The sequence below is a fragment of the Chelonia mydas genome, chromosome 1, assembly GCF_015237465.2.
Source record: "Chelonia mydas isolate rCheMyd1 chromosome 1, rCheMyd1.pri.v2, whole genome shotgun sequence".
NCBI classification, from domain to species: Eukaryota; Metazoa; Chordata; order Testudines; family Cheloniidae; genus Chelonia; species Chelonia mydas.
Window position 1 is genome coordinate 183919893 of NC_057849.1, and position 22506 is coordinate 183942398.

At 43.5% G+C, this 22506-nt stretch overlaps 1 protein-coding gene across 2 annotated transcripts in view; it reads right to left on the reverse strand.

Moving 5' to 3' along the window:
* The window catches only part of CRYBG3 (crystallin beta-gamma domain containing 3), a 124013-nt gene that overhangs the window by 86620 nt on the left and 14887 nt on the right, over positions 1 to 22506 (reverse strand). For both annotated transcript variants that reach the window (XR_006288032.1, XM_027820012.3), the window contains exon 2: positions 6703 to 6781. Coding sequence is in view for 1 of the 2 variants with exons in the window: in XM_027820012.3 (XP_027675813.2) it covers positions 6703 to 6781 (79 nt within the window). In the remaining variant the exon portion in view is untranslated. The remainder of the gene's footprint in view (positions 1 to 6702; positions 6782 to 22506) is intronic.

Consider the following 22506-nt stretch of genomic DNA (forward strand, 5'->3'; position numbering starts at 1 on the left):
TTCCCAACAATAAAGGCAATTAGACAATAAATAAGTACAGTATTAACTAAGGAAGTGCTGCACTTCACTAATTATATTCAAGACAAAGATGGATTTAGCATTTAGGAGTAGTTTTTTGGTGATGGGGGTTAAAAAGAGACTAGAGGAGATAATAAAACAAGAAGTCTCTACCAGCCCTAAAACCTATTATTCTATAATTACTTTAAAATAATTCGCAAAAAGAAAAGGAGTACTTGTGGCACCTTAGAGACTAACAAATTTATTTGCGCATAAGCTTTCGTGAACTACAGCTCACTATTAAAAACACAAAACACACCACAGAAAAAAATGCATTAAAAGCTAACCAAAGAATGAGAATCCAGTATCTTACGAGTGAAATTAATCTTGTAAAGATATTTTGTGAAAGAAAATAACTGGCTCATGCACCTTTTAGGTATTTTTATTCTGCATAAAGACGACTTAATAAGGCTTGATGTTTAAAAATAGCCAAAAAACAAAAACTTTTTTCTGCTTTTTATTATATTAACAATTCTCGCTTTGTTTGCCCAGGAAGACTATGATGACTGATTAGAAAACTAATGAAATGATGACACTGCTTTAGTTAAAATGAAAGTTCAGCAATAGGAAGGGATTTTTAATCAGTTTAATTTTTCCATTTGCTTTTAACAAGTACTTAATTTTAAGGCCAGTCAACATTCTGGACACAAGATGGTCTGTAATAAAGTTTCACCCCCCTTGCTCTTTCAATTAGGGTGCTACAAGTTCACAATAAGAAGTTGCTAACACATTCAGAAGATATCCTATCAAAATTGAGGAAGACCAGACAATGTTATTGAGGTCAGAAAACAAGCAGGAAAAAATGTTTTTTTTGTTTTCTTAAATAAAAAGACAGCAAAAAAGGCCCCATATAAAACACAACATTCTTTATAAATCACCTTTAAGGGAAAACCTGAAAGCAATAACAGCTTCTAGAAAGACAAACTGAAGTTTTAAAATAAAATTCCATTGATATTTGGATGGTTATTTCAAGTTTCTTGTTCCTGATTTTTGCCTGGCGCTACAGTAAATCTCTCTGATTGAAGATCTAAAGTTAGTACTCATTTCTCTTCTTTAGAGATGGATCTACTGTAGTAACTAGAAAGACATGAATTAATTGCCTCGCTTATTCTCTTTCATCTATAAATCCTGTCAATATAACTGTTCAGTTTCTTTTTTCAATGAATGTGTTTTGAGGTGCATTTTTTGGTAGCCCATTACCATAAAACTGATGCTTCCTTTGACTTTTTAAAAATTATTCAGTAAGTGTGAAATTCATCTTTTCCTTGCACAAAGACTGAGCAATCAGGCTGCATATAATAAGTGGGGTGGGAAGGTATGATGTTCACCCACACACAAATCCTACCAGCAGACTATATAAAGTGCAGATATTGTGTCTTCTGGTACCAACTTGTTCAAAGTTCTGCCCAATGGCCCTCATGCCACCTCTGGTGAGGGAGCTTGTGGCCCAAGCTTCTTCTTTCTGAAGGGCCTCATCAGACACGCTCTCTGAATCTGGGTGAATGTCACCATTACAGAATTAAGAGATTTTAGGAAGGATCCTCCTGAATAGCCTATCCTATCCTCCTGAATAGCTGCAATGTTGCCACCTCTCATGATTTTACTGCAAATCTCATAATTTGACATTTATTTTAAAATCCTAGCTTCTGGAATCATGTGATAATGTGAGAATCTCAGCTTAAAAAACAAAACAAAACATGTTTCTAGACCTCATGGCTGAAGAGAAAAGATTGAAAATGTGAACCCTAAAAGCTCAAAGCCAGAAGGCAAATAAAAGCCTGCCACATATTTTTTAAAAATCTCACGATTTTTAAGGCAGCTTCATGATATTTGAACATTCACATTTGGCAGTACTGCTCCAGCCCCCTGTTCTCCCAAAAGTAAAGTAGTTCATCTCTCCAACTTCACTAATTAAGTCCCATAAACAGGTATCCAGCAAGAGTCCACACTCCAGGTGAGAAACGTTTGAATGTGTTAACACATTCAAAGCCAACATAAATTAGAACTTTACTTTAAAAAAGCATTTAGTAAACTTGCAAAGATATTGGTCCCAATCTTGATGTGACATTTTACAGGGGTGGAATTTACACAGGTGAAAATGAGATGAGATTCAGGCCCATTAGGTGCAGATAATCTGTGAAGGCAACAAAAATGTACAGCTGTCTTCATAACATACGTTAATTAAGCCATTAAAACCTGTACGGTCACGCTCCTTGACATTGAGTTCTAGCATTATGGCAAGAGCACAAATAAGGCCATATTTATGTTATCTTTAAATGATACAATGTTTAATGTTTAAAAGTAGGGATACAGACCTTTCTAAAAGTGCACATTGCAATTTCTCCATCAAAACTGAACCACCAAGTCATTTTCAGGCCTGGAGCTCATCACAGTACAGGTATTTGTGGAGCAGCTGGTAGTAGAGCTGAAGGTAAGTAGATCTGCATTTCAACTATAAATCACTGTTTTAAGAGGTTTATAGAAAAGCTGTCAAAAAAAATCCTACACACATTTTAAGATGAAACAAAAAAAATTTAATATCTGTTCCAGGAAAAAAAAGAAGTGGCCCATTTTAAGTAATAATAAATAATGACAACAAAAAAAATTAATAGATTTGGGACACTGATTTTGTACTGCAATGCAGACACTAAAAATACTCAAGCACTATATACACCTCTATGGAGCTATATGTTTATTAATAATAATGGCATTGAAAAGCTGCCTTTCTAAATGGAACATTTATAGAGAAAGAACCATGTTTACAGCCCTGGCTCATAGAACGGAAGTGAAACACAATCTGCAAATAAGTAATGTCAATTAGCATTGTACCTTCTGGTAGTGAATTAAAGGGTGAGGTCAATGCATATAACAAATAAAATTTCAAAAACGTTTCCTGGATATTGATCAAATAAAGGCTGACTAACATACTTTCCCAAGTAAATAGCTAAAAGAATGATTTTAGAATTTCAGAAGATGGCCACATTAATGTATTACATACACTTCCCCCTTTGGGCTTTCATCAAAGTCGGAAAAACATTTAGTATGTGTGAAAGATGCAGAATTGACAGCACTGGGAACTGAAAACCTCAATACAGCCACTCAGAAGTACAGCAGCTGTACACATTTTTCACCTCACTTCAGCCAGTTTATCAACTCTGATTTGTAGGGATGACCTCTACTTTGGAGGGAAAGGGACGTCTAATCTCCAAGCTATTCTATCCTTGTCCTCTCTGTTGAGACCATTAATAAGTGTTCAAAAACACCATCACATGGACATGTGTCCACCAGGAATGTGACAGATGACCAACTGATTTTATACAGGCTAATAAATAGTCATCAGATGGTAGTGAGTGTTATCCACAACTAACCTCAACTGGATCTGAACAAGTCACAGACTCCATATCCCACTGTTAGTTCGATGGGCCACGCTCCACCCATATGTGCATGGGTGTATGCACATAACCTAGAAATCTCAATTATTTGTGAAAGGGCAACTGTAAAAGGACTATTCCTAAGAATTAAAAAATATATATATATATAGTGATCTAATCCAATAAAACTGGAACGTCTGTCTTCCAACACCAACCATTATCCATGACTCAAATTGCTGAACCATTGAGTCTCTCAACAATTTCTTTGATCTGGGTAGCAATACTTTATCTATTAAGGATCTTTACACAAGACAGCTCAACTTGGCTGACATCAAATATGGTACAATGAGGCCCTGTTTCAATTAACTTTAAACCTTAAGCGAAATCAATCTTTTTTCCCCTCCATCTCAACATTATCCAACTATCTGTAATTTTAGTAAATTGCATATTTAGAAAATAGTTTATTTGGCATTGTATACCACATACTTCTAAAATACACTAACAATTATTTTGAGCCACAGTCTAGAAAGAAACATCCAGGGATGCTCTAAGGACCCACCAGGTAAGTCACATAAAGGCACTGAGGAAGAGCAGTTTAACTGTAACTTCACAGACATCCTTGAGATATCCAGCAAATGGCCAGCATTCTGACAATATGAACACTGCTCCTTCTTTACAAAGCCAACTCTCAGACACAGGCACAATGAATTACCACAGGAAATAATGTAATGCACATTATAAAACCACAAATTGTGAAATTATTAAACAAGGAACTCTACCAACATGATGGAGAGTATTTAAGTTTAGATTCCTTGCAGCCAGAACCCTCTGACAGAATTTTCTTTCACACCAATCTTTAGTATAACATTGCCGAAAAGATGGCTGAGGCAGACTCTGCATAGAGAATTTCATTATTTGCTGTAAATTACAATAGACTTATAACCAAAATGATAATTGCTGAATTAGTATTATTCTTTGCAAAGTAAAAAACAAATGAGGTTTGGTGGGGTTTTTTGTTCTGTTTTAAACCAGGATAACACAATCATCAGTAAAAACAAGAAACCACTAGGTCGCCGGTTCAAACAACTGATGGTCCCTTTGCTCCACCCACACATCCTGCTCATTCTTTCCCTTAGAAACCATCTCATTTTCATATTTCATCCTATATACCCCTTATACTTCTAACAGTTCTATTCAGACACACCAAACACCCTCTCTTTTCATTCAAATCCTTCCTCAAACCAACTTCTTATGTAAAGCTTTTCACCAATAATCCACTGTAGAAAGATATTGTGTGTGTATGTTTTTTTAAAAAGGAAGAAAAAGAGCCACTGTTTTGAGACTGTATCTCACCTGGTTCACTAGCATGTTTTGTGTCTGTATTGTAGGTCAGACATAGATTGTAAGTCTTTTGGGAAAGGTCCATTTCTTTCTCTGTATATTTTCAGCACTCAGCAATAATAAATGCAGTGCAAGTCTGTAGCATCTGAAAGTCATCTTCTGTGCAGTGGCCTACCTGAAATGACAGGTGTCCACACCATAGTTTGCACTAACTTGTACTCTCATGAACTGTGAGCAGACACACCAAAAATTGAATGGATGTGACTAGAGAATGAACTGCCTTTTTACCCCTAAAAGTCATTCCACTTGATCAGGGCTGAGGTATGGAGGGGCAGAGGCAATCTTGAGAAAAGTTGCACAGAGAGTAGCAGCACTGTATGTAATTATATATACCGTGAAATAAACATGAATGGCACTCTGCAGGCAAAACAGTGTTCCTGCCCCAAACCTCTTACAATAGAAGGTCCTGATCACATGAGACTAATGGTCCTTTTGCAGGATTGGGGCATAAATTAAGACACAGTAAGATGAAGGGTCACCTCATATCAAGAAAGATATATTAGAATCAGAAAATGTACAGAGAAGGGCAACAAAAATTATTAAGGGAATGGAACAGCTTCCATATGAGGAGAGACTGAAAAGACTGGGATTGTTTGGGGGGGGGGGGGGGGGGAAGGGGGCGCAGGGATAGCTCACTGGTTTGATCATTGGCCTGCTAAACCCAGGGTTGTGAGTTCAATCCTTGAGTGGGCCATTTAGGGATCTGGGGAAAAAATTGGGGATTGGTCCTGCTTTGTGCAGGGGGTTGGACTAGATAACCTCCTGAGGTCCCTTCCAACCCTGATATTCTATGGTTCTATGTTCAGCTTGGAATAGAGAAGACTAAGGGAAGATATGATAGAGATCTATAAAATCATGCATGGTGTGGATAAAGTGAATAAGGAAATGTCATTTATCCCTTCACATAACACAAGACCCGGGGTCACCCAATGAAATTAATAGTCAGCAGGTTTAAGAAAACAAAAGGAAGTACTTCACACAACACACAGTCAACCTGTGGAACTCACTGCCAGGGGATGTTGTGAAGTCCAAAACTATAAATGGGTTCAAAAAAGAATTAGATAAGTTTATGGAGGATATGTGCATCAATGTCTATTAGCCAAGATGGTCAGGGACACAACCCCATGACCCTAAACCTCTGAGACGCTGCAGGGGACGACTCACTAAATAACTGTCCTGTTCATTCTCTCTGAAGCATGAGATGTTGGCCACTGTCAGAAGACAGGATACGGGGCTAGATGGACCACTGGTCTGACCCAGTATGGCCGTTCTTATGTTTAACATTGGTAACGAGGGAGAAGAGGAGGACAAGGATTACAGCAGAAAGATCATACAGTTGTTTTGGTTGGTAACTTGTGTGATTTGAATCCCCTCAAGATTGTTCGTTTTAAAATGATGCCATCACTGCATAGGGAAGACTGGTACTTCTAGTTCACATGGAAGAATCATTAGGGAGGCACTTGGCAAAATTCCTGTTCCTTGGATAAAATTATAACTTTCTTCTCCAGGACTGTGAATCCTGCATGTTTCATTAGCATTAAATTTGCATTGATTTTGATTGTAAGCAAGGGTAGGGACTTCAGAATTATTGAAATGTAGGGATGGAAGGGACCTCAAGAAGTCGTCAAGTCCAGCCCCTTTCACTGAAGCACGACCAAGTAAACTTTCTATCAGGGGCTTGAAGCAGACACTGTCCTGTTCTGTGTATCAATCAGTGCCTAGCACGGTGGAGACTCAATTCCTGACTGTGGCCTCTAGGCACACCACTGTTAAAATATTAACTAACAACAGTACTAATAATACTACTTAAAGGGGGAAGGAGGAAGGCAAGCAGTAAATCTGGCTCAGTGAAAATTAATAAATAAAATCATACCTTTAACAGCTCAGGGAGAAGCATTCTTTCCTTTTTATCACTTTTCACACTGATGGATTCATTTCCCTTACTTGCAAAGCTGAAAAACAAAAATACATTTAACTATTTTAAAGACCTGCATTAGGCAGAGTTACTTAACACAAGAGGCACTGCTTCATGCAATTTAAAAGCAAAGGTGAAAGGTTTTTTGTTTGGTTGGTTGGGGTTTTTTTTGTTTCTTTGTTTTTTTGGTTAAAAAAGGAGCACTTTGCACATATTTACTCTTTAAAAAAATACAAAATCCTGCCTGCAACACTGGGACAGAGCACGCGCAGATGCTTTATGGGGATGGTGCATGCACATTATGGCTGGCACACTGAGGAAATGGAGCATGCTCAGTGCAGATGGAATCTTCAAAGACTTCAGCTGCCAAACTAACAAATCTCTAAGCATGTCCAAATTGAGATTTTTTTCTAGAAGAAATTTATAACTTGGCCAAATTTGAGTGTCTTTTTCTTATGACATGTATTTATAGCCCATTAGAATGCTACCCCATCATCATTTTTTCCCTCTACCCTTTACCCTCTCCTTCATAAACCATGTTTTCTAAAACTTTTAGCATTTTTGGTTGCTTTTTTACAGACAAAAGCCAACATCTTTAAAGTATAATACTGACAGATACCAGATTAATTTTGTTCTAGCACCAGCCTCGCTTGGACAGGTTACCGTAGAATCCTGCAATACGTGCAGTGAATCAAGAGTTAACTTGTATTTAGTTCTGAGGCAAATATCTTAAAATAAACAAAGGAGAAAACACAGCTTTACTTTCTAGCCACATTAAAAAACAAAAACATTCCCCCACCTTCCAAAACTGAACCTGAAAGTTACCTTATTAAATTAGTCTTTTTAAAAAAAACTTCCATGTGTTTCAACATTCTAAACCTTCTGCTTTAGTAAGTAAACAACATTGTTTTTACAGAGCCCTTGGTACATACTAGATGAGTCACACTGCAAATAAATAAAAAACTTAAGCACAAAAGCTCTCTCCGCGGAAAACGTGGCTCTTGGATTGTTTTGTTTTCCCCTAAAAGTGGAGACTACCTTCCAAAGCAGAGAACAATAAGTGTGTGTCCGCTGGTGCCAAATATTATATTTAGGACCAAAGAATAGTCCAGTTATTGCTGAGCAGACTCTTGATGACCTAGATTAGCATACTTATATTACCAAAAGAGAGAACTTGAATTCAGTGTTTTTATCATCATTGAATGTTATGCAATTGAAGCATCTGCAAATACTGGAACATGCTATCCTATTTTCCAAGCAGAAAAATAGGTATTAAGCATTAGTTGTACTTTCTCTACTGTGTTCAAAACATAGGTGAGCTAATGTAACTGTTCCACTCCCATTCTCCTGTTGCAGTAGAACAACCCCTCTACACAGCTGATAAAACAACCCCTCCACACAGCTACAGTAAAAGCTGTGTTATCCAGCACTTTACCAATCTGAAAGCTCTATAAACCGGCATCTGATCTTTAATAGGGTCTGGTTGGGGCAGGGCTGGCAGGCTCCCTACCTGGCTCTGCGTGGCTCCCTGGAAATGGTGACAGGTCTCTGCTGCTCCTAGGCGGAGGAACAGTGACAGGAGCTCCGTGCACTGCCCCCACCCTGCCCCGCGCATTGGCTCTGCAGTTCCCATTGGCCGGGAACCACAGCCAATGGGAGCTGTGGGGGTGGCACCTGCAGGCAGAGGCAGCGCACAAAGCTGCCTGGGTGCGCCTCCGTCTAGGAGCGGCAAGGACATATCGCCGCTTGCGGGGAGCCGCCTGAGTGAGTGCCGCCCAGATCCGGCGCCCCAAAACCCCTCCTTCACCCAAGCTCCCTCCCAGAGCCCACATGTCGCACCACAATCCCCAGCCCCTCCTGCACCCAAACTCCCTCTCTCTTAGTTAACCGGAATTTTTGACTTACCGGCACCCCCCATTTCCCAAACACATCAGATAACAAAGTTTTTACTGTACATATTTACATACAAGAGCATACATTCAAGGGATATGAAGAATAAAAGTAAGTATGAAGTTTATAATGACATAATCCCAGGCAATTTATATGTACACATATTTTGCCAGAAGCTGGGAATGGGCAACAAGGCATGGATCACTTGATTACCTGTTCTGTTCATTCCCTCTGGGGCATCTGGCATTGGCCACAGTCAGAAGACAGCAAACTGGGCTAGATGGACCTTGGACTGACCCAGTATGGCCGTTCTTATGTAATGAAGATGCCCCAAGTCTCAGAAAGTTACCAAATTCAGTTTTTCAAGCACATTATAATTGCTTTACACTGATAGCATGGACAAATGTAATTCTGACCCAATGTATTCTAGGCTTCATTTTTTATAGTACTTAATAGCAGTGAATATTCTGTAAGATATTTTGTAAAAATAATGAACTCTTAGTAATGTGATACAATTCACCACTCAACTACAAAGTGAGAACAGATGACTGATGTGGAGGGGAGGGAGGGTTCACCAAGGGCATTAGGGAAGAGTAAATTGACAGCATTCTACATTTTTTCCATATATGCTGTTGTAGTCACATGGGTCCCAGGATATTAGAAAGACAAAGTGGATGAGGTAATATCTTTTATTGGACCAAGTTCTGTTGGTGAGAGAGACAAGCTTTCGAGCTTACACAGAGCTCTTCTTCTAGTCTCTCTTTCACAGTCTCACTACATCACCCTCATTGAAAGTTTCTCTCAATACAGTTATTGTTGCACCCATACCCATACCTAGTTCTTTTCTTAGATATTTTGTTCATATGAAGATCAAGCCTGCAAGGCTCTGAGTCCTCTGGCCCCAGTCCATCAAAGCACTTAAATATGTGAGTATCTTTAAGCACAGGAGTATTCCCACTGCAGTCAGATGGGACTACACATGTTTAAAGTGCTTTGCTGCATCAGCTCACAGTGAACACTCAGAGGTTTCAACACTTCCACTAAACAGACGAGGATAATTGATACCATGAAACTTTGTCTTTTTAATCAGACCTGGTTCACAGGCTACTTTATGTTGTTTTTAGAGAATCAATGACAGGACTGTCTATTAAACAGATTCAAACAATCTGCCTGGAGTTAACAGACAAGCTTGCCAAAACACAGTTCTAAAAACTCAAGCGACTACAGTACCATGTCTCAGCGTATCTAAAAGGTATCAGCAGGTTTAAATGGTGCAGAGTGGTGCACCCATACAATGTTAGCAGATACCATTTAGTACATTAAACCTAGCTTTGCACCACCCCACAGGTGCAAACTTGCCCTAAAGTTGGTTTGGCTGATCAGAGAAGGATTGCTTCAGTGAAGAGAGATCATCAGGAGGCACAGAATCATCATTATAGTTACTAAGTTACCACCTACCATCCATGCCTGTGACTAGCATAGAGGGTGTCATGGAGTCACTGGGTGTGGTCCAGGCCCCAGCCTGTCACCAGTCTCCTGGGAGTGACCCCTTTAGTGTTTTAGGTCCCAAGGACTCTCACAGTTCCACAGGTGCAGGTTCGTGGCCTCCAAGACTGAGTGGTCAGTACCAACATTCCCTGTGTCTCCATGGCTCCCTGCAGCAAATCCAGCCAAGCCAAACTACTGAAGGAGGCTTGTACTGTATCCCCTCAGGGTACAATGCTCTCAGTGAGTATTCACAGGGACACAGGAAGCCTTTGCAAAACAAGGTAACAATTTATTTGTCACCTGGCACACAAAATTTTACAGTCCTTAGGCTAACACAGAAAGGCAGACATTAAGCCATAATCCACCCTAGTCAAACCAGTGCCCTGATGGGCCAGCCAAGCTGGGCTGCACTTCATCTCTGGCTCTCTCCCCCACCAATATGGGTCAGGCTCCTGAGTCCCTCCCAAAAAACCCCTCCTTTGTTTTCTCCAGCTCAGCTGACAAGTCCCACTTGCCAGGGTTTTCTGCTGGTATGTGTTGACTGTTTGGTGCTTGGAGCATTTCTTTGTCTTGCTGGACCTTCTGTTAACCTGAGCCGGTTTCAGTCAGTTCTTCAATGATCCTAATCATTTCCGTCCTCACCCCACCCCGGACAGCAAGATCACACACACCCACCCCCTGCACTGTTCCAGGAGCAGTGTTAACCCTTGTGCACCCACTTGGTTAATAATGCCACATACAGAGGGAAACTGAGGCACACTTATGATTCATATAAAGATTAAAGACAATTCCCACTTGGTCACAGGGTGCATGTCATGTCCGAGGCATCACTACAGCTACATGACACACAGCTGCCATAGAGCTCTATAAAGTCATGGGCAACCAGAGCAAATTAGAACAGCTCTAAATATACTCTCACTTGTACTTGGTGAATGGCCCAACACAGTGCAGTCCCAGGATTAAGGGGGCCACCTTTGTAATCCCAAGTTCCATCCAAGGCTCCTGAACCAGAGCCAGGGTTCCTGAGTCATGTACATAAACAATTACACCACTGCCTTTCTATTATTTTCACTACACATCACCTTTTTTCTTATTTTTTGGAATATATGGTGCTCCTGAAATAGAGGAACTGAACATCAGCTAAAACGAGGCAAAGAGTTTGCCTTCTCCACACTTTGCCCTGCTGTTCTTTTGTTTTGCTACTGTAAACGTATCCTGAGCACCATCACCCTTGCTACATAGATAATCAACAGTAAACTTCCATTACAGCACTCTATTGTGTATATTTTGCTGAAAGTCTTTGTTTATATAATTTTCTCATGCCTTCTATTCCGCTGTTGTTGAAAGATCAGCTTTGACCTATCTGGAATACTGGGACAGGTGGTGTCTGAATCATATGCAGCATTTTTTAATCAATGTACTTGTACAAAGAAGGACAGAGATTATTATTACTGGAGAGACAGAGGAATGTTTATCCTATATAGTGTTACTTGTATAGAGATAAAAACCCTGTACAAACTAGAACCAGATAAAATCACTTATCTAACCTGGGTTTGAGTAAACACATGCAGGTTCTTCCTTTATCATTATCCCACATAAATGAGCAAACTGGATTGCATAATTTGAGAGGTATTTTCCAACCTTCTCGATTAAAAAAACCGGAATATACCCAATTATAAACAATTAAGTGTTCAAAGGCCACTCAAAGCATTTTTGTATAGTGTTACATGTCTGTTTTTCCCATCTTTCCTCTTTATAACAATCTCTTGGCACTTTAAAAACCCATCCCCTCTCTTCCTGCACTAATCCTTCCCACCCATATTATGTACACACACATGCTGGTTAATGTGTTGTTACTTGTGACTGCTTGGAACTTATTGATTTCAAGTAACAATATGAGCAATAAAATGAGAATGGAACATGAAGATTTTGCCAACAGATATAATTAAAAAAAAGAAGAAAAGAATTCTTGATGTCTACCAAACATGAAATCGACCAACAGGATACTTATCTCTGCACATTCTATATGATCAGCCTGTTGTGGACTCTCTCCCAGCTGTGACTAACTCATCTGAATGACAGGTTTCAGAGTAACAGCTGTGTTAGTCTGTATTCGCAAAAAGAAAAGGAGTACTTGTGGCACCTTAGAGACTAACCAATTTATTTGAGCATAAGCTTTTGTGAGCTAGAGCTCACTTCATCGGATGCATACCTCAGCGATGTTCCAATAAGCTTCTTTCACAGACTAGACTCCTTCCTAGTCTGGGCCCAATCCTTCCCCTGCCCAATCCTTCCCCTGCCAGTCATGAGAAATCCCCTAGATACCACCTGACCTGGAGCGAACAAGGACTGTACCGGGGGGGAAGGATTGGGCCCAGACTAGGAAGGAGTCTAGTCTGTGAAAGAAGCTTATTGGAACATCGCTGAGGTATGCATCCGATGAAGTGAGCTCTAGCTCACGAAAGCTTATGCTCAAATAAATTGGTTAGTCTCTAAGGTGCCACAAGTACTCCTTTTCTTTTTTCATCTGAATGACAATAGTTGGTTTGCACACAACTCAAATAAAGTTGCAGTAGTACACCTGAGTGTACAAAAAATGTTTTGAAGACAGTGTGTGTGTGTGTGTGTGTGTGTGTGGAGTTTATCCAAGAAATTCAGGGACTAGGCCATTGCTGATGAGAGGTTCAGAACTTACCTATGGGTTGCTCTTGCAACCCATACACTCATATTGCCATGTTAGCAGGATGCCTATTACTATCTCAGGGACTTCCACCCTTCTCTTTGTAAGGTAGACCCCTCCATAGTGAGTCAAGCCCCTCACCAACGACGCACTAGGCTATTGGGATGGCTTTCTAACTAGTCTTCCCTGCAATTCTGGACTGTGACTATAAAGGTCAGGATTTCAGTATTGCCTGACCTGGGTGATCTCACTAGTTGCCACTAAGCCCACAGATTCTATTTTGGGCCTTGCTGATGGTATATAGAGCTGCTATTAAACTAAGGCATTTGTGTTACCATCCTTTCCTGTCAGGGACTGGGATGTAGGCGGTTGTGCCTAGTGGTTAGAACAGGAAATAAGAGCCCAGGGTCAAAACCTGAGTCAGAGGCTAGATGCCTGAGCCAAGGGTCACAGCTGGAGTCAGGGTCTGAGCCTAAAGTCAGAACTGGAGTCAGAGGCCAGAGCCAACGGTGAGAGCTGGAGTAAGAAGTCAGGAATTGGAGCCAAGGGTCAGAAATGGGTTTGCTGGAGTGAGGCAAGACAGGTACAGGGCTGGGTCCAAGGCAGGAACAGCAGCTTTGCCAGCCATGGGCAAAAGCTTTGAGTAACTGCTGGACTGCTGCTGGTCTGACTCTTCCAACCACTGAGGCTATGTCTACATTACAAATTACTTTGATATAACTATGTAGGTAAGATCCCATAGGAAGCGAGTCTAAGGGAAAAACAATTGAAGACCGTTGGCAGTTTTCCAAAGAGACGTTATTAAGGGCACAAGAGGAAACTATCCCACTGCATAAGAAAGACAGGAAGTATGGCAAGAGACCACCCTGGCTTAACCAGAAAGTCTTCAATGATCTAAAAATAAAAAAAAAAAGTCCTAGAAAAAGTGGAAAAAAAGGTCAAATTACAAAGGATGAATATAAACAAACAACACAAGTATGTAGGGACAAAATTAGGCCTTGGCTATACTTGCGAGTTACAGCACAATAAAACCACCCAGAGTGCTGTACCTCACTCCCCGTCCACACGGGCAAGGCACGTAGAGCGCTCTGACTCCGCAGCTACAGCGCCGCTGGTACTCCACCTCGGTGAGCGGAATAATGTTTGCTGCGCCCCTGCTGGAGCACTACGGCGCCAGTGTGGACGCCCTGGCCCTATATTGCGCTCTGATCGGCCTCCAGATGTATCCCACAATGCCTGTTCTAGCCACTCTGGTCATCACTTTGAACTCTACTGCCCTGCCCTCGGGTAACCAACCGTCAAACCCGCCCTTTAAATTCTCTGAGAATTTTGAAAATCCCCTTCCTGTTTGCTCAGCTAGGCGTGGAGTGCTCTCAGCGAATCTTTCCAGGTGACCATGCCGCCACGCAACAGGCGAGCCCCAGTATGAAGAAATGGCGAGGTGCTGGACCTCATCAGTGTTTGGGGGGAGGAAGCTCCAGTCCCAGCTGCGCTCCAGCCGTAGGAATTATGATACCTTTGGGCAGATATCAAAGGACATGATGGAAAGGGGCCATGACTGGGACGCTGTGCAGTGCAGGATTAAAGTGAAGGAGCTGCAGAGTGCCTACCAGAAAGCCCGCAAGGCAAACCGGCACTCCAGTGGTGCCCCCGCGATCTGCCGTTTTTACAAAGAGCTGGACACGATACTTGGGGGCGACCTCACCTCCACTCCGAGCACCACCAGGGACACCTCAGAGGCCAGTGCAACAAGGCAGGATGAGGAAGAAGAGTAAAGTGGGAGTGAGGGTGCTGAGGTGGAGGAAGACACCCCGGAATCCCTAGATGCATGCAGCCAGGAGCTGTTCTCAAGCCAGGAGGAAGGTAGCCAGTCGTGGCGGCCGGTGCTTAGGGAAGGACAAACACCAGAGGAGGTTCCTGGTAAGTAGCTTTTATGTTGGGAAGGAAGTTATTCGCTGCAGGCTCTTGGGGCAAGGAGGCTTAGGGCTGCATGCATGCATGCCTAGGTGCAGAATAGGGCATTGATGTGCTCTCTCACATCATGGTAATCGGCCTCAGTGATCTCTTCAAAGGTCTCAGCCAGAACTTGGGCAACGCACTTGAGCAGGTTTCTTGGAAGAAAGAAACCTGTGGTCCTTGTCCCAGTAAGGCTAACTTGTCTGCGCCCCTGTGCCGTGAGGGGTGGGGGGGACCATTGCTGTACACAGGCAAGCTGCATATGGGCCAGGGCGGAAGCTGCATTTCAGTAGAAGACCCTCCCTTGCTTCCCAGGTCACCCTCAGCAGAGAAATATCTTCCAGGACGAACTCCTGTGGAAAATGTGGGGACGGTGTTCAGTATAGGGGCCCCCTGCCGTTGTTGGCTCTCCCCAAGGCACAGAAACCCAGAGGACAGTACAGCCGTGAAACCATTAGTCAGCTTGAGCCTGTGCTTACTCACCATTTTGGGGCTCCCATGGGTTATGTGCGCTCGCTTTGGGACGGCCAAATTATGCAATTGTGTAGACTGTGCTTGCCCTTAAGTACGGAGGAAATCATTGCTCTGTCTGCTGTGAACAATGCTGCCTCTGTTAAGTGTTGCATTTTGCCTTTACAGATGCAACCTTGAGATCTCAGCCGTCCGTGTTATCACCAGCCGAAAGACTCCAAAGAATCAGAAAGAGGCCAAGTAAAAGCAAGGAAGACATGTTGCATGAAGTAATGCGTCATTCAAGTAATGAAAATCAGAAAGCGCAGGAGTGACGGGACAGTGAAAGGACGATCCGCTAGCAGAATGCAGATTGCCAGCACCAAAGCACGGAGCGGCTGATAAGAATAATGGAGCGCCAAGCGGACTCTATCCAGGCGCTCGTAGCCATGCAGGCGGACTACTACTGAGCCTGCCCCCCCTGCAGCCCTTGTCCCAAAACTCTTCCCTTGTGCCCCCATGTCACCTCCAACCCACTTTCCCCAACATCCAGGTTCTTAACGCCAGCAGCTGCCTCTAACACCTGTAGCTTCACCACCCAGCACTGAAAACTACAACCCTTACCCACTGCACTCAACCCCCATCACCATGCAGTGTAGCCATCCTGAAGTGCAGCACTCACTGCACAGCACTCCAGGCAGGACATACACAAATCTGTGATTTTACCGTTTACCACACCACCCCCTTGCCCTTTCTGTTTCCCAAGCAGTTGTGTTTCTTTTCAATAAATGGATTTTTTGGGTTGAAAAACATTCATTATTATTGCATAAAGTAAAAGATACCTTAGCCCAGGAAAGCAACAGGCACTGCAAGTCAGCTTAGCAAACACAGATTCCTACTAACATTGGAACCACAACACTTCACTCCCATGCAGGGCACCAGACATTACTGGTGGCTTCAGCCTCAAATTGCTGCCTCAAGGCATCCCTAATCCTTGCAGCCCCACGCTGGGCCCCTCTAATAGCCCTGCTCTCTGGCTGTTCAAATTCAGCCTCCACTTGTTGAACCTCCGAGTTCCATGCCTGAGTGAATCGTTCACCCGTCCCTTCACAAATGTTATGGAGGGTACAGCATGCGGATATAACGGCAGGGATGCTGTCATTGGCCAGGTCCAGCTTCCCATACAGAGAGCGCCAGCAGCCCTTTAAACAATCAGAAGCACACTCCACAGTCATTCTGCACCGGCTCAGCCTGTTGTTGAACCGCTCCTTGCTGCTGTCAAGGCTCCTGTGTAGGGTTTCATGAGCCATGGCACAAGGGTAAGTGGGGCCTCCAAGGATCACAATGGGCATTTCGACTTTCCCTATGGTAATCTTCTGGTCTGGGAAAAACGTCCCAGCTTGCAGCTTCCTGAACAGGCCTGTGTTCCGAAAGATGCATGCGTCATGCACCTTTCCGGGCCAGCCTGCATTAACGTCTGTGAAACACCCACGGTGATCCACAAGCGCCTGGAGAACCATAGAGAAATACCCCTTCCGATTAACGTACTCAGAGGCTAGGTGGGCTAGAATTGGAATATTCGTGCCATCTATCGCCCTTCGCAGTTAGGGAAACCCATTTGTGCAAAGCCGTCCACAATGTCCTGCACGTTACCCAGAGTCACAGTTCTTCTGAGCAGGATGCGATTAATGGCCCTGCAAACTTGCATCAACACGATTCCAACGGTCGGCTTTCCCACTCCAAACTGGTTAGCAACCAATCGGTAGCTGTCTGGAGTTGCCAGCTTCCAGATTGCAATAGCCACCCGCTTCTCCACTGTCAGAGCAGCTCTCAATCTCGTGTCCTTGCACTGCAGGGTGGGGGCGAGCTCCTCACACAGTCCCATGAAAGTGGCTTTTCTCATCCGAAAGTTCTGCAGCCACTGCTCATCATCCCAGACTTGCATGATGATGTGATCCCACCACTCAGTGCTTGTTTCCCGAGCCCAAAAGTGGCGTTCCACGGTGGTGAGCATGTCCGTGAATGCCACAAGAAAACTCGTGTCATAGGAGTTACTCGTGTCGATATCATCATCGGAGTCCTCCTTGTCGCTTTGGATCTTAAGGAGTAACTCGACTGCCAAACGTGACGTGCCGGCGAGACTCGTCAGCATATTCCTCAGCAGCTCGGGCTCCATTCCTCCAGACTGAAAGGGAAGACAGAGCACGCAGTACAAAAAACATTGAAAGATGGCTCCAAATGTGGACGGAAGCACAGGGAATGCTGGGATGCGAACTAATGCATCATGGGGCGTTGGGACAGGACCCAGAATGCCCTCCACCCCCTTCCCACAAGCCACAACGCCAGAATGGGAAGAGGTGCTCTGTGGGATAGCTGCCCATAATGAACCGCTCCCAATGCTGCTGCAAGTGCCGCAAATGTGGCCAAGCCAATGCACTGTCAGCTGCCAGCGTGGGCAGACTGCAGCGCTTTCCCTACTGCGTTGTCCGAAGACGGGTTTAACTCACAGCGCTCTACAGCTGCAAGTGTAGCCATGCCCTTAGAAAGGCCAAGGCACAAAACAAAATCGAACTAGCTAGAGACATAAAGGGTAACAAGAAAACATTCTACAAATACATTAGAAGCAAGAGGAAGACCAAGGACAGGGTAGGCCTATTACTCAATGGGGAGGGGTGGTGGTGGGGGGTGGAACAATAACAGAAAATGTGGAAATGGCAGAGGTGCTTAATGACTTCTTTGTTTCGGTTTTCATGAAGAAGGTTGGTGGTGACTGGACGTCTAACATACTGAATGCCAGCGAAAATGACAAAATAGGGAAAGAACAAGTTAAAAATTACTTGGACAAATTAGATATCTTTAAGTCACTAGGGCCTGATGAAATGCATCCTAGAATACTCAAGGAGCTGACTGAGGAGATATCTGAGCCATTAGCGATTATCTTTGAGAAGTCAGGGAAGACGGGAGAGATTCCAGAAGACTGGAAAAGGGAAATATAGTGCCCATCTATAAAAATGGAAATAAGAACAACCCAGGAAATTACAGACCAGTCAGATTAATTTCTGTGCCTGGAAAGATAATGGAGCAAATAATTAAGCAATCAATTTGCAAACCCCTAGAAGATAATAAGGTGATAAATAACAGTCAGCATGGATTTGTCAAGAACAAATCGTGTCAAACCAACCTGATCGCTTTCTTTGACAGGGTAACAAGCCTTGTGGATAGGGGGGAAACTGCAGACGTTATCTATCTTGATTTTAGTAAGGCTTTTGATACTGTCTCACATGACCTTCTCATAAACAAACTAGGGAAATACAACCTAGATGGAGCTACTATAAGGTGAGTACAAAACTGGTTGGAAAACTGGTAGCTATCAGTGGTTCAGAGTCATGCTGGAAGGGCATAACGAGTGGGGTCCTGCAGGGATCAGTCCTGGGTCTGGCTCTTTTCAATATCTTCATCAATTATTTAAATAACGGCATACAGAGTACACTTATAAAGTTTGTGGACGATACCAAGTTGGGAGGGGTTGCAAGTGCTTTGGAAGATAGGATTAAAACTTAAAACAATCTGGACAAACTGGAGAAATGGTCTGAAGTAAACAGGATGAAATTCAATAAGGACAAATACAAAGTACTCCGTTTAGGAAGGAATACAAAATGGGAAATGACTGCCTAGGAAGGAGTACTGCAGAAAGGGATCTGGGGGTCATAGTAGACCACAAGCTAAATGAGAGTCAACAATGTAACGCTGTTGCAAAAAAAGTGAACATCATTCTGGGATGTATTAGCAGGAGTGTTGTAAGCAAGACACGAGAAGTAATTCTTCCCCTCTACTCTGATCAGGACTCAACTGAAGTATTATGTCCAGTTCTGGGTACCACAATTCAGGAAGGATGTGGACAAACTGGAGAGAGTCTGGAGAAGAGCAACAAAAATGATTAAAGTTCTAGAAAACATGACCTATGAGGGGAGATTGAGAAAACTGGGCTTGTTTAGCCTGGAAAAGAGAAGACAGAGGGGACATGATAACAGTTTTCAAGTATGTAAAAGGTTGTTATAAGAAGGAGGAAGAAAAATTGTTTTTCTTAACCTCTGAGGATAGGACAAGAAGCAACGGGCTTAAATTGCAGCAAGGGCGGTTTAGGTTGGACATTAGGAAAAACTTCCTGTCAAGGTAGTTAAGCACTAGAATAAATTGCAGAGGGATGTTGTGGTATCTCCATCATTGGAGATTTTTAAGAGCAAGTTAGACAGACACCTGTCAGAAATGGTCTAGATAAATTAGTCCTGACACACGTGCAGGGGACTGGACTAGATGACCTCTTGAGTGATGCAAGTTATATCAACCTAAGCACTGGTGTAGACAGTGCTATGTTGGCGGGAGAGCTTCTCCCACCGACATAACTCCTGCCTCTGCAAGAGGCGCTAACTATTAAGCCAACTCTTCACCAGAAGCACTACAGCAGTACAGCTACAATGGTGAAGTTGCGCCACTGTAAATGGTGTAGTGTATTCACAGCCTCGGGTGGTGTAGTCAATCAGGCAACCTACTACAAGCCAGCCACTCTTGTTAGGTTGCCCAGAGACTGGCTCTCCTGCAGGCCCTGATTCCTGACACTGCTGATACATCCTACAGTGCCATTGAGATTAGCTGCAATGTTCTTATTCTCCATCCCACATCTTCATCTCCACTTTGCTAAAGATATACTTGGTTCATAGCTTTCATTTCACAGAACTCCCTGCTCCAGCAGAATCCTCCTTTAGCATATTCAAGGTTTGGTGTAACAGCTTTTTGTCTTCCCTTTTACACTAGCTCTTTTGCTTCGTTTTTTGGGGGTGCATTCCCCCCTCGCCCACTACTCTTCTTACTCACTTTGGCAAAGTGATTGCTTCTCTCGAGGACTTTAATTCTCACTTTATTTTAATTACGATTTTTCATTTTTGTACAGTACCAAGACAGCAGCTTTTGGAAGAATATTCCAAATCCTGAGGGATGGAGGTTAACTACCAAAGGCACAATCATCATAGGTAAGGGAGTCTCCCTAGAAGATATGAATGAGAGGAAGCACTGTAAACCTAACAATTCTACCAAATACAGATACACAGGGCCATGAAGTCTCCTAACTCTACAGCAGGGGTGGCCAACCTGAGCCTAAGGAGGAGCCAGAATTTACCAGTGTACATTGCCAAAGAGCCACAGTAATACGCCAGCAGCCCCGCTGATCAGCGTCTCACCCTCCCTCCCCGCACTTCCTGATCAAATGTTTTGTCTTAGGTCGACTTACCTGGCCATGAGGACGGCAGTGAGTCGACCTCTGCTGCTCCCCCGTTGACTCTGCTTCCACCTCTCGCAAGCTGGAGTTCCGGAGTCGACGGGGAGCGCGTTCAGAGATCAATTAATCGCGTCTAGATGAGATGCGATAAATCGATCCCCAATAGATCGATCACTACCCACCGACCTGCCCTCAGAGTTAAAAAACCGTGCCTTAGTTCTGAATTTGTCTAGTTGCAGCTTCTATCCACTGGATCTTGTTATGCCTTTGTTGGCTAGATTAAACAGTCCTTTATCAGAAGGCTCTTCCCCATGTAGGTACTGATAGACCGTGATCAAGTTCTCTCTTAACCCTCTCTTGGAGAAACAGAACAACATTGAGCTTCTTAAAGTGTTGCACTGTAAGGCAAGTTTCCCAGACCTCAAATCATTCTTTTAGCTCTTTCTTCTCAGAACCATTTCCAATTTGTCAGCATTCTTTTTGAAGTGTGGACACCAGAACTAGATACAGTATTCCAGTAATATTGTCACTAAAACCTATATAAGTAACTCTGTACTACTTCATATTCCCCTTTTTATACATCCAAGGATTAGGTTTGCTGTCTTAACCACCAATTTGCACTGAGAACTCATGTTCAGTTGGTTGTCCACCAAGATCTCCAAGTCCTTTTCTGAGCCATTGTTTGTACTCCATCCTGCAAGTCACACCTACATTCTTGGTTCCCAGATGTATGATCTTGCATTTAGCTACACTAAGACATGTTCAAGTAATCCCTGCTTCTCATGCGATCTTAATCACTCTGGAGAAATGATCTGCCCGCATAACTATTTACCATGCCACCAATTTTTATCTAATCTGAAAATTTTACCAGCAACTATTTTATGTTTCCTTCCAGATCATTGATAAAGATATTGACCAGAACTGATGCACGAAGAGATCCCAGTGTGACTCTGACATTTTGGAATTCAAACCAGATCAGTTAGGGGTTGTGTCACTGCCTATCCTGCAACCCTGGGTGTCTTAAATGCTATGTATTCCTGGGGGCATTCTGCGCAAAACAATTAAAAATTCCGCAACCAATATTTTAAAATTCTGTGTATTTTATTTGTCAAAATAACATTATATAATCATGCTAGTTTCAATTAATTTGGTAATTTATTTCAAAATACCTGTCAGCAAGTATGTCTGTATCAATACAGACGCACACAAAATTCCCCCATGAATAGAGAGGACCCCTGCAACAACCCAGTTCCTATTTCTCTGCCCCCTCCTGCACAGAGCCCAGTTGGGGGGCCAAACACCTCACACCATCTCTCCCACCAGAGCCCAGCTATGAGGCCCTCCCCGGCCCAGACACTTTCACCCCTCTACCCCAGAGGCCAGCTGCAGAGCCCCTCTGGCCCAGAAACTCTCAGCCTCCCCACCAGAGCCCAGCCACAGCTACCCCAAGGCGAGACACACACACCCGTCCCCCACCAGAGCACAGCCATGGGACCCTCCCTGGCCCAGACACTCTCCTGCCTGTCCCGCCTCCCCAGACACCCAAGGCCCTCTTCACCCCAGACACGCACCCCCAACCCCTCAGAGGCCAGCTGCAGGGACCCCCCCAGCCCAGACACTCATACCTTCTACTCCCCAGAGCCCAGGCATCCAGAGGGAGAAACAGCTTGTTGCTGGGTCCCAGGCTTGCACGGAGTTTCCTGCGCACTGCTGCCTCCTTCCTTTAAGGTATGCTGGGAACTGCAGCTGTGGGAAACCCTCCAGTTCCCACTCCACCCCTGTCTTCTATTTGCAAGCTGGTCTCTGCTGGGTCCAGCGGCCCCTAGGGGCAGCCAAAATCTCTGCAGCCCACTTCAGTGGGGGAAATAAAGGAAATTCTGCGTGCGCAACATTAATTTCTGCAAAATTCTGCATTGCGCAGTGGCGCAGAATCCCCCCCAGGAATAACTATCGTGCTTTGGCTCACAGCCCTGACACCAACAGCCAGCCTAGAAGCATGCAGGTCACACCCTGGATGTGTGGACAT